We start from the raw sequence: 13,811 nt of genomic DNA on the forward strand, positions 1-13,811 counted from the left end.
CTTCTGGGTTGGCTTATTTGCGAATCATGCACTTTTTAAAGTTTTACAAATTCAGTATGGATGGGTTGGCTTATATGCAAATGGGCTTATACATGAGTATATACTGCTTGGTTTATTTTTCATGCTTTGTTTCTTTTATTGATAGCAAGTTAAATTTATATACACAGTACAGTGTAATGGTAGGTACTTATTCATTTGGCAGGATGCCATTTTACTTGCAGAGAAAACTACACGTCATTCTAAGTGATCATTATTTGAAATGAAACTTGGTGATTTTACTGTAGTGGTTTAATTTTTGTTTTAGTACTGTCGCAGGGGTAAAAACATTAATATATTTACAAGTATAATGTTTAAACTAAACAATCTATTTACTGAAAAGTATTTTCTTTTTAGTGTGATATTGTAAATGGCTGAGAAAACAATCCTGATATGATTTAAGATAATGAGCATGTGCCTATTCGTTTTTCTTTCTATCCTTTTGAAAGTGAGGCATTCCTGAGTTCCAGAGATCTCATAAATACCTGGGGACTCCCGAGTTCTATGAAGGAAGAGTCCTGGACTCCTTATTCTGAAACTCTGATGAGAGCCCTGTGTGAGATATAGGTGATCTGTTAAGGTATACACCTCTGTTCACTCAGCCACCCAGGTCAGAATATTAAATATACCTGGATTTTGCTCATTATGTTATGTATATTTAATTTCTATTGTGCAATTGACCTTTGTCCATAAATGAGGGTAGGACACCTCAGAACACTTAGCCACCCAGGTCAGAATATTAAATATACCTGGATTTTGCTCATTTTGTTATATATACTTAATTTCTACTGTGTGATTGACCTTTATCCATAAATGAGGGTAGGAATTTGGGCCTAACTAATGTCATCTTTTTAAAAACATGTATAAATTGATTTGAGTTCAGAACATTGGTTTTCAACTTGGAAATTCTATGGTCTACATGATTTCTGTCACATTAGTTTGCTAAAATTTAAGTAAACAGACCTGACCTTGGTCACAAATCTGACAAGGAAATATTAGCCACATCCTGGTCCGCTTATTGTGCTTTATTATTTTATAGTAAGGTTGATTACATCAGAATTATTTATTCCTATCTTAACATATGCTAGTGGAATTAGTCTGTTAGGTGTGTTCAGTTATAATTTGAGTGGGTTTATTTATTTATATTATTCATTGGAATTACTAAGTGCTCATTATCACATTCAGACTAAATCATTAGTTTGGTATTATAATGAATTCATTTAAAGATATTCTGGATTATATCACTGTGACACATCAAGACTTAGCACAACACTACATTCCAGGCTACTGGTAAAAAAGCACATTCAAGATTGGAATTAATATGGAACATTCTCTATTTTTGGACTATTGATAGAACTTGTATGACTATTTCAGAGTTAATTCAAAATATTGGAAGTTTTTTTTAAAAAAATTTCACTCTGTATTCTAGGGAAATAAAATATCTATTGAATTTTGTTAAACTTGCTGGTCTTTGCTCTTTTCTGTTATTTAGTTTAAGGCTATAAAGTCATAACAATTATCAAACTCAACCAAGATTATGTTGGATCAGAAATATGGTCTCCAGAGTGGTAACAAACTCTGACAACCTGACACTATATTACCTCATGAGCATGCATGTATCTTTCTCAGTGTTAAACTCATCCATGACTTGATAACATAAGTATATATTTCAGGTCTGATCAAAACAGAAGCAGAAAAATTTGGCTTCCCACATGGTAACTAGGTCAACCAATTAGATGCAGTTATCACCACATCATTATACAGTATAGGCATTACATTTTATGGAAAATATAAATTCCGTCAGTGAAGCTTAATCCTCTTCATGCTTTCTACATCAAGGACAGAACAAAATGGTCATTGTGAATTGTCCATGTCATGACTTGTAGTGGATGGATTAAGTTATGTTGCCCAGTTAGAAGTCAGAGCAATTATGTAATCATGGACATCGACATCATCTGGAACTTACCTGTCAGCTACGCTGCAGTACACAGTGTAAAATGCTTTCTTTAAGTTATACACAATGCCGTTTGAAATTCAAAGACTCATCCACTAGAATTCAATCAAATCTGGGGCACCGAATGGCCGAGTGGTCTAAAGTGCTCTCCATTACGGATCACTGCCATCTCAACTCTGTCTGCATGGGTTAAAGTCTAGGATTCGGCCAATGTGGGTATGTGAGAAAGCTTGCCAGTAGTTTCTCGTGGGTCAGTGGTTCTTCCGGTGGTTTTCCCGGGATCTTCCCACCATTAATACTGGCCACCGTGTATAGCCTATCGTGTGCTGAAATATGGCGTTAAACCCATCAACAACAATCATATGTGTACTGCGAGAGATGAAAGACTTCTAAGCAAAGAATGTTGAGACTTTTTAGCTGTTTCACAAACTATACAAAGCTTAATTATAGTAATTTTGCAATTCAGCTGAAATGCAAACTATTATGCAAATTTAGCTGTGAAATGGGTCTCTGCAGCAGGAAATACTGTATCTGATGTACAATAAAAACAATATCCAGTTTTTGTATGTCGATTTGGTTTGAGCTTTATCTAAGTGGGATTTCTTGTTAATCATACTTCATCCCACCCCACCCCTCCACGCCATTGTTAACTTGTACTGTATTATGCATAAGCTGAACACATCTTATCTATCAATACTGCCACGTAGACTGTCCAAATAGGCTAAACCACGTGTTTGTCAAGGCTATAAAATCTATCTCTAATTGTACAGATTGCTATTTATATGTGGCTTCTTATTTTTCACTGCTTTGAACTGATAGAGCTAGAGCTTAGTTAACTATTCTGAACTGGAGGTTGATGATATTTTGATTTCAAAGGTTGTATATCTCTATCATTTCCTGTAATTCTTGAACAATTTATATCAATTTTAAGGTCACTGTAAATAGTCACTTAATTCACTTTGATTATTGTAGTAATGCTCATTCATCTGACTTTCAATCTATTACATTTCTGAAGCTTTAAGTTCATAAATGCTAATAATGACCAGATTTGACAATAGATAATAAGAAAATATGAAAGGCATACTAATTCAAGAAAATAAAACTGAACCACAATATGTTTCTCAATCCATAATCTAAACTCTGTTTTCCTATAAACAAAAAAATCAATTGCTGTCCTAATTTACAGAAACAAAAATCAAAGCTCAACACGTTCCTGAATGGCGACTGTTAACAACCATAGCATCAGACTTCAAAGTAACAATATCACTCTGTACTTGGTGATGAATTCATGAAATAAATGACAAAGAAAGTTACCTTTTCTTAAATATAAAAATCACTTTGTTTAATACATGAACAGCCACTGATGAGATCAGACTTCAATAATGTCTACATGAATGCAGTGCATTAAAAAACACTATTGTACTCTCAAATAATCAATCATATTCTAAGTCTATGGATAAAGGTATTTGTATACTGCATTCAATAATTTATTTAAAGGAGGTTTTGGAAATCGGATGGACATTCAAGAGAAACTGTGACAAATTAATAACCAGTACAAGAAGCACTTCAGTGAAATCATTATTGAGAAAGCACATCAAAGTTCCCATTTGATGCTGAACAGTTCATGTATGTAGACTCGCTAATTAAACTACATTCACATACTTGTATTGCAAGAGATTAAAGACACATTTCTAACAAATAATCCTTAGAAAATTTAGGTGCTTCAAAAATATAACAAGTTTAATGAGAGTAATTTTAATGATAGAAATTCTGCAGGGTTTCATAGTGTTATTAAAATTTAAAAAATGCAATAAATACTGTGATTTATGTTGTTATTGGTCCCTTAAATGAAGACAATGACCAGTAGCTACTAGGAATTACCCTACTGTAAGTCATTCAAGACTTCTACCCTATTCTCTTATAATACTATGGAGTGGGGTGGGTGGGCACTGTAGGCTGGAATACAAAGATAGATGGAATGGGATATAGTCTGAAACAAATACACTTGTTCTGATTGTTCAAAAAAAGAACTACCGTAAGTTTTGGTGCACAGCAATTCCATTAGACCTTTCTTTTCTAAATTTAAGTTAAACAGTAAGCATCTAATGTTGAAAAAAAAATGTTTTTCATTTAATGCTAGACACCAGTTTTACATTAAAATATAAGAATTTAACATCGAATGCATTTCTCAGACCAAATTTGTTTCTGTTCTTATGATATTCACTTTCAATAGTTAATGTAGATAATTACTGAAACATCAAAGCTCAACAATGAACAGCAGCTTGTACATGAGTGAACTGTCCAGACTGTTGTTGTCTGGAGGCAGGAAGCAACAGTAATGGGTGTAGCAGTGGACTTCAGGGTATGAATGTCACTCATTAAGCCAGTGATGTATGTAAATTTGTAAAAATAATGTGAAGACAGGAATTTATTCATTACTGAAATCACTTTATTCCTGACATGGCTGGCCAATGATAGAGTGTAAACAGTTATATGCCGTAAAAAAAATGTCACACTCTCTCATAAACAATGTTATTTTCAAAATGTGCAGAAAAAATTTCAAAGTATAGCTTGTGCATCTTTTTTATTATAATATACAATGCCATGTTATTCTTGTAGAATAAACTTTGGAAAAAATTATAATGTTCCAATGTTCCTGATAATACATGTCCAATATAAAGATATTTAGTTTGCTTTTGTTAATTTCTTCAAAGTGGTTCTTGGAATTAGTATGGAAATAAATGGGAAGCTATGACAAACAATTTTATGAAATTTCATTTATTGAGAAAGAACATCAAAATTACTGCTTGATGCAAAATAGGATGTAAATGTACACATTAGCTAAGCATTTTTTTAATGTACGCTATATTATTGACAGGGTGGGAAGATAACAATGAAATTTAAAACCTCATTTTTTTTTCTATGTTATGCATGTTTGTCTTTATCTATCCCTAGCTAGACCATTGATAAACAAGAAATTTTGCCACGGCAGAGTTTGTACAAGTAAAGGTATGAAATTGGCATCTGCAATAGTCAGGTTTATGCTCTTGGGGTTTCTCCTATCTACTAGTGTGTTGACTTGTACAGAGAATACAAAAGAAATCTGCAATGGGTGCCATAAAACCGCTATGGCTACAATAAAATCCATGACAGACTTCCACTAAACTAAGTTGATTTCCACTAGATGTGTTTGGGGGAATCCACCAGACTTAGTGGACTTCCACTACTCATAGCACTTAATACCCTGCACATCTGTCCACTCCCACTGGACTGAGTGGACAATCCATAAAACAAAATGTGTGTACTGAATGTTGATCGTGGTTAGTATCAAAACCTACTGAAGAGCCTAAGCCCATATTCAAAGTTTGATCAAAACTGGATCAAATGTACTGCCTCCAGAGTAGCAAAAAAGATCATCCAATAAGATGCAAGATTAACTCATTACTATGTATAGATCTCACTCATTATCAAACTTGTCCAAGATTTTAATGATATAAACCAGTTTTCCAAGTCTGACTGAAATCAGATCAAAATATGGAGTACAGAGTGGTAGGTAACAAGCATGTGTTGACAGATGGAAAATGGACGATAGACAATACACTATGATTGCAGGGACATACCGTAAGTATGACAAGCTCACTTGGCGTAATGGCTAGCTGAACTAACAATGGCTATCATATATACTTGCTTATAAGTGGAGTCAAACTGCAAATAACAAAATTCTTCATCTGCCATAGTAGATTGCACCTGCAGAGCAGGGTCTACAATTATTTGTTCTACTGATTACTCCTAACATAACAAACTGCACAGACCCAGCTCTGCCAGTGATGTATGTGACAGAAGATCTGGGTCTTTGCAGTTTGCTGTTGGACTCATCTTATAGGTACTCTTCTTACCAACTTATTGCAGCTTTTTCTGTAGTTCTTCACAAGCATGGTTTGGAATTTCCCCAAAGACTGTGAACTATGTTCATTTTTCCTCAACAGTTTCTTCATCCTCTTGTCAAGTTTCATTTTTGGAACCAGTCTAACTCTGTGGTTACCAAGAGTAAATGGTGTGCTGCAGAATGGACAGGCATGATACCTTTCGAATTTCACTCTGTCATCTGCAATTGTAGAGAACTAACACTGAAGTGATGTGACACAACTTAATCTGTTAATAAATTTCAAGGGTACTTACTTGTTACGGATCACTGCCATCTCACTTCTGTCTGTGTGGGTTCGAGTCTAGGATTCGGCCAATGTGGGTATGTGAGAAAGCTTGCCAGTAGCTTCTCATGGGTCGGTGGTTCTTCCCGGGTTCTTCCTCCACCATTAATACTGACTGCCATGCATAACCTATCGTGTGCTGAAAAATGGCGTTAAACCCCACAAAAACATCAACAAGAAGAAGGGTACTTACTAAGCACAAAAGTTCCGATACATACACATGCATGTGTGTGTGTGTGTGTTTTAACAGTACATCTGCAAAATAAATCTCTTACAACAAGCTACAATAGTGGGCACATCCAGCCGATTCTACATTATCCACAAACGGTGAAGTAACAACATACAGCAAACTACCAATTGACACATATTCAACATACCCGTGTATATGCATGAATATGCAGCATGGGTTCCCAAGGATGAACGTTTTTCAATGTCTTTAATTAGGATGAAGATTCGGCTCCTCATTGATGGATGGATTCAACATACACAAAGTTTCTCAGGAATGCAATGTACACACAATTATGGAGGTTACTGTAGATTTATAAATGTCTCATCAATGGTTAGAAAATGTATCAAAACATATGAAACATCAATGGCTCATACAAGTATGCTTGTATGTAGTGTTTAATAGCACTTCTGCACAACAGTGGTTTTATAGCGCCAACAAAAAAACTGTAAAAACGAAAGATTGCACTTAACCTCAAGCAAGAGAAACCCTTCAAAAGATGTGCAAACGTGAACTACAAGATGGAATACAACGGACATAATGCTATAACTCTGTAAAAGGTATTTAACACGAAAGATAAAAGTAACAAAATCCTTAAAACATCTGGTCAAAACTTGTTGTTATATAAATAGAAACTCAACTGCTGCAAGTCTGGCATGTGATATATTTGCAATTTACATTTAATCTGTACAAGACAAATGAGTAGACTGGCATGTGATATATGTGTAATTTACATTTAATTTGTACTACTGAAATAAATAGCTTGCATGTGATATATGTGTAATTTACATTTAATTTGTACAAGTGAAATAAATAGACTGGCATGTGATATATGTGTAATATACATTTAATTTGTACAAGTGAAATAAATAGACTGGCATGTGATATATGTGTAATTGACATTTAATCTGTACAAGAGAAATGAGTAGACTGGCATGTGATATATATGTGTAATTTACATTCAATCTGTACAAGAGAAACGAGTAGACTGGCATGAGATCTTTGTGTAATTTACATTTAATCTGTACAAGAGAAACAAGTAGACTGGCATGTGATATATGTGTAATTTACATTTAATTTGTACTACTGAAATAAATAGCTTGCATGTGATATATGTGTAATTTACATTTAATTTGTACAAGTGAAATAAATAGACTGGCATGTGATATATGTGTAATATACATTTAATTTGTACAAGTGAAATAAATAGACTGGCATGTGATATATGTGTAATTTACATTTAATTTGTACAAGTGAAATAAATAGACTGGCATGTGATATATGTGTAATTGACATTTAATCTGTACAAGAGAAACGAGTAGACTAGCATGTGATATATATGTAATTTACATTTAATCTGTACAAGAGAAATGAGTAGACTGGCATGTGATATATGTGTAATTGACATTTAATCTGTACAAGAGAAATGAGTAGACTGGCATGTGACATATGTGTAATTAACATTTAATCTGTACAAGAGAAACGAGTAGACTGGCATGTGATATATATGTAATTTACATTTAATCTGTACAAGAGAAATGAGTAGACTGGCATGTGATACATGTGTAATTGACATTTAATCTGTACAAGAGAAACAAGTAGACTGGCATGTGATATATATGTAATTTACATTTAATCTGTACAAGAGAAATGAGTAGACTGGCATGTGATATATGTGTAATTTACATTTAATCTGTTAAAGAGAAATGAGTAGACTGGCATGAGATCTTTGTGTAATTTACATTTAATCTGTACAAGAGAAACAAGTAGACTGGCATGTGATATATGTGTAATTTACATTTAATCTGTTAAAGAGAAATGAGTAGACTGGCATGAGATCTTTGTGTAATTTACATTTAATCTGTACAAGAGAAACAAGTAGACTGGCATGTGATATATGTGTAATTTACATTTAATTTGTACTACTGAAATAAATAGCTTGCATGTGATATATGTGTAATTTACATTTAATTTGTACAAGTGAAATAAATAGACTGGCATGTGATATATGTGTAATATACATTTAATTTGTACAAGTGAAATAAATAGACTGGCATGTGATATATGTGTAATTTACATTTAATTTGTACAAGTGAAATAAATAGACTGGCATGTGATATATGTGTAATTGACATTTAATCTGTACAAGAGAAACGAGTAGACTAGCATGTGATATATATGTAATTTACATTTAATCTGTACAAGAGAAATGAGTAGACTGGCATGTGATATATGTGTAATTGACATTTAATCTGTACAAGAGAAATGAGTAGACTGGCATGTGACATATGTGTAATTAACATTTAATCTGTACAAGAGAAACGAGTAGACTGGCATGTGATATATATGTAATTTACATTTAATCTGTACAAGAGAAACAAGTAGACTGGCATGTGATATATGTGTAATTTACGTTTACAGTAATACCTCATGCATTCGCGTTTCTGGATTTGTGAATTCACGGATTCGCGAAATTCTCATTGGTACCCTCTATGTATATGTTTTCTTTATTTTATTGAATTGTACCTTCGTTATATGACTTCTGTGACATATGAAGTTTACCTAGTTTACCTTCCTGACAATGACAAAGAAAACGTCAGTCATTAAGTTTACAGTCGCATTCGTTACTTGGTTTTACCTTACTGTGAGTGCAAAAGAAAACGGCAGCCAATGAATTAGTATAGGGGTAATATTAGTATACATGTACCGTACTGTAAATGCGCTAGTGTGGCAAATACCCATTAGGCGATACTGTACTCTATTTTTACATCAACCATTTATTTCTCTTTTTAAGGGTAATGTATTAAGCTAACTTTTAAATGAAATTAAAGTGCTTTGGGAGCATGATTTGGGTCATATTTAGGGTTTAAACCCTAGAAATAAGCATTTATTAGCATTTTTAGTGACTCGTACCAAACATTCGCGATTCCTCCTGATCCGCGACTGGTTCTGGAACCTAACCTCGTGAATGTTCGAGGTATTACTGTAATCTGTACAAGAGAAACGAGTAGACTGGCATGTGATATATGTATGTAATTTACATTTAATCTGTATAAGAGAAATGAGTAGACTGGCATGTGAAATATATATGTAATTTACATTTAATCTGTACAAGAGAAACGAGTAGACCTACCATTGTATTGACATGTATCCTGCTGAGACTTTATCTTGCATCTGAAAAACAAAGATGTTGATATCATGCACTGTCTTTTACAAGTTAAATAACTGACTGCAATTATAAAAACCTTCACCCTCAAGAGTTTAATAAATAAAACTTTTTGAAGCTGTATTTCAAATTTATTACATTCAAAACCTAAAAAAAAACCACATCTGCCTGTACCAGGTGTGGGGTTGATTACAAGTGCTCAATTACAATTACGATTGTTTGGCACCATTACGCAATTCAATTGTTTGTTTGTTAGTTTGTAAAAAAAAATTTTTATTCCATTACATGCTAATGTAAAGATGTCTAGAATAGAATTCAGTTTGTTTTTGTTGTTGACATAAACAACTTTATAGAAACATTGTATCTAATGTTGACCTAGTTCCTGACCTTGATTCACAACCAGTATAGGGTTCTTGTAAACAACATTTTAAAATACTTTTTTATTCTTTCCCAAAGTAAAAATCATTGGTTTTAGTCAAGGCCATACTGGGAGTATGTGATGTTAGGCATGTAAAAAGCTTATATGTTGTTCTAGAAGGGTGATCATGTGACCCTCATAAGGCAGTCTGTTTTGCATCTTAAATTAGTGTATAACTGTTTTCTGAAGAGAATTTGGGCAGTCAGACTTTCAATCATTGACACTTAATGGTGGTTTGTTGTGACCAGTTTGAGTTGAATTTTTAATTTTTCTTCAAATTATCTGGATTCCAAGAGATTATTTTTCCCTGGAAATACTTGTGCTCTAAATTAATTCTTGGACAAGGACAATTATCAAATATTACACTGAATTCAAACACTGGAATATTATTTTCTGTGATTCAACAAAGTACTGTTGATACATCAGTACAACACTGACCACAGAATACGTCATTGCCTTCCATTTTGGATTTCATTGGGATTCAAACTCAGTTTAATTAGGACATTTGATTACTAGTACTTCTATTTTTTAATTCTTGGACTATGCTTGGATATTTTTTGGATTTGATTTGTAAAACTAAGTTCTTTTTCTCAAATTTAATTTGTTCTAGGGAAATAAATTATTTGTGAAATTTTACAAAGCATGTTATCTTCACTCTTTTCTTGTTGCATTTTGCAAGAGCCTAAACATAATAGCACCGATGATTATGATGATAGTCACAATTTATTTGGAAACTATGATTACGATTATGATTACAGAGGGATGATTATGATTGCTTTGTATTTGCTTTTTATATTTTTTTGTTCTGGGCAGATTTCATTTATTATTCAACTGAAAAACAAACAATTTTAACTCTATGTAAATGTTTATTGACAATAATTACATACAAATTAACATGTCAGATGAACATTATTTAGCAGTGTTTTCATAAAATTCGGTAATTTTAGTTGTTACTGTATTTGGTTGTAATGAACTAATCATTTGTAACCAGGCTTACACTATGCAATTACACTGCCAATAAAGGGCGATTATGATTATGACAGACTATACAGCATGTGAAATCAAAGATTGTGATTATGATTACATCTTACACTGTAATAAATTACATTTGATTACAATTACAATCATAATCAGCCCCTTCCTGACCAGTACATATTATAATTTGATTCACAAATATTAGGACAGCTTCAGCACAGACAGAAGCCTGGTTTGGTATTCAGAAAGACACAAATACAAACTGTACAAACATGAACAGAACCAACAAAAATTTGCTACTTCATAATGTGCTCAGAATTCTGGTCTAAGCTGCTCTCTATAAATTATAAGACCATCCAGAGCTTCCAAAAGTGTGAGAGGCCACTTCTCCCTCCTGCAGAGAAGTGAGAACCCATCTGGGAAAATTGACAAAATTTGATCAGATATCGATGACATGACATGCAGTGTGGTTTGCCATAATAATAATAATAGTAAAAGTGCCTGTCACTGCTACTGCTGTAATGTTAAATTATGTCCATATGTTTGTTAAATAGATTATACAGAAAACAGTTTCTTCTTTATGTAAAGTTTATGGCTAAAAATAAAAACTGTTACTGTACATTATTTTAGCCCTGGTTACTTCCACGTTCGGGTATAGGGGGCTCTAGATCGAGGTAGTATCTTTGTTGTCTGGCAGCTGCACTCTCTGAGTGGACTGATGCACTGGTCCTCATCCATCTCCCAGATCTCTCACATCTGCCTCCAAGAAGGAAATGATTCCTGACATACCCCAGTACATTGCTGGCAGGATTAAAATGACGCTGATGGGGTGATGTTAACACAGCATCACTAGACGTATGAACTTCTACAGGGAAGTTGCCGGCTAGGGCGGAAGGTCTCTACAGATCAATGGCCAAGTGTTTAGGACCAGGGTGCACCATATGTATTCGTGGACTGAAGCTGTGGCTGACCAGCTACCGTTCAAAATAGCAGGGAATGCAGATCTCTTCAGCCATGGCTTGACATCTGCCTTGGAAAGGGAAACTCAGATATAAAACCTATGGCCTGCATACCTCGCTGTCACCATCCTGGCTTGCTGGGCCATGGCAGATGAAACCCAGGTTTAAAGGGTGGGGCCAGTTTGCGCAGACTGCACTCCACCTAAAAACTCCATTGCGCAGGCATGAGGAACTGTCTGTTTATGTTCGACTCTATCAAGCCTGCAGCAATGGGAAAAGGGTGAAAATAGCATGTGAAAGATGTCACTGGAAGCCACAGTCCCAATCCTGCATGCAGATGACTCAGGCCTTTGGCTGTCTGGTGTTGATATGGAGAAGACACCATCACCCGGCAGCAGTCTGAGTGACGAAACAGCCCTTTCTAGGGATAGCACTGCTTGCTCCACATGGAGAGGGGCAAGAAATGGTGGCCTAACAAAGCTCATCTCCTTACACCCCCCCCCCCAATTGGCCTGCTGTAGCCAACAGGCATCTTCCAACGTGGTCAAAACTTAACAGAAAAAAACAAGGCATGCCCCACCTGATTCTTATCATGGCAAAACACTAAAACTGGCTTGTTGGAACATCAGAACAATGCTAGACTCAACTGACAGCAACAGACCAGAATGACACTCTGTCTTAATCACACATGAACTCTCTCGCCTTGCTGTTGACATTGCTGCATTTAGCAAAGTCCGCATTTCAGAAGAAGGATTTCTGAGAGAACTCGGTGCTGGATACAGTCTGTACTGGTCAGGAAAACCAAAAACTGAAAAACGACTTTCAGGAGTCTGTTTCATGGTCAATGACTCAAGTCACCAAGTTAACAAACCATCAAACAGGTCACACCGACCACATCATGTCCATGTGTCTCCCGTTAGGGAACCAACAACACGCCACACTCTTCAGTGTATATGCTCCAACACTCCAGGCAGATCCTACTGAAAAGAATAAATTCTATGCTGACCTGCGCAGACTTCTCAAGAGCATCCCAGAGAGCGACAAAATAATGATCCTCAGAGATTTCAATGCCAGAGTGGGCCCAGACTCAGAACCCTGGAGAGCCATCCTTGGGAAACATGGCGTGGGTGACTGCAATGACAATGGGCACCTGCTTCTTGAATTTTGCACAGAATTACAGCTCACCATCACAAACACCGTATTTCAGCAGAAAAACAGCCTGAAAACTACCTGGATGCATCGCAGATCAAAACACTGGCATCTAATCAATTACATCATAGTACGCCAGAGGGATTGAACAGATGTCCTTCATACCAGAGTGATGCCCAGTGCAGAGTGCCACACAGACCATCATCTTGTTCAATACAAGCTCAACTTCCACTTCAAGTCTAGGCCAAGAATACCAAGGAGGTACCCCAAAAAAGTAATTCCGGATCAAAAACCTGTTGTCTGAAGACATCAAGGCAGAATTTCAAGAGAGCCTGCAGTATAGACTTGAAGAACTTAATTTTCCGCAAGATCTACCTCCAGAAGAGATGTGGAATCACATCAAGGCTGCCATTCTGCAAACCTCAAAAGAAATCCTTAGATTCACCATTAAGAAAAATAAGGACTGGTTTGATGAATACAACCAAGAAATCCAAGAACTGCTTGCCAAAAAGAGATCAACGTACCACGCCCATCTTGCACAACCATCCTGTCCACAGAAGAAAGCAGCCTTCCACCTTATCTGCAGCTCCCTGCAGTGCAGTCTCCGAGATTTACAAAATTAATGGTGAACAAAGCTTGCAGAAAGAACCAAGCTGTACGTTGACTGGTGACTACAAGGGGTTCTATGAAGTGCTGAAAGCAGTGTATGGTCCTTCCTTC

At 35.4% G+C, this 13,811-nt stretch overlaps 1 protein-coding gene across 1 annotated transcript in view; it reads right to left on the reverse strand.

Moving 5' to 3' along the window:
• Nucleotides 1-13,811, reverse strand: part of LOC149785552 (uncharacterized) — a 35,151-nt gene that overhangs the window by 16,180 nt on the left and 5,160 nt on the right. The window contains exons 2-3 of the mRNA XM_089979353.1: nucleotides 9,558-9,598; nucleotides 5,887-6,095 (exon numbers count right to left, since the gene is read on the reverse strand). Coding sequence (XP_089835479.1) covers nucleotides 5,887-6,095; nucleotides 9,558-9,598 — 250 coding nt within the window. The remainder of the gene's footprint in view (nucleotides 1-5,886; nucleotides 6,096-9,557; nucleotides 9,599-13,811) is intronic.

Source organism: Sinohyriopsis cumingii, chromosome 13, assembly GCF_028554795.1.
Source record: "Sinohyriopsis cumingii isolate HCF-2022 chromosome 13, ASM2855479v2, whole genome shotgun sequence".
Taxonomy (NCBI): Eukaryota; Metazoa; Mollusca; class Bivalvia; order Unionida; family Unionidae; genus Sinohyriopsis; species Sinohyriopsis cumingii.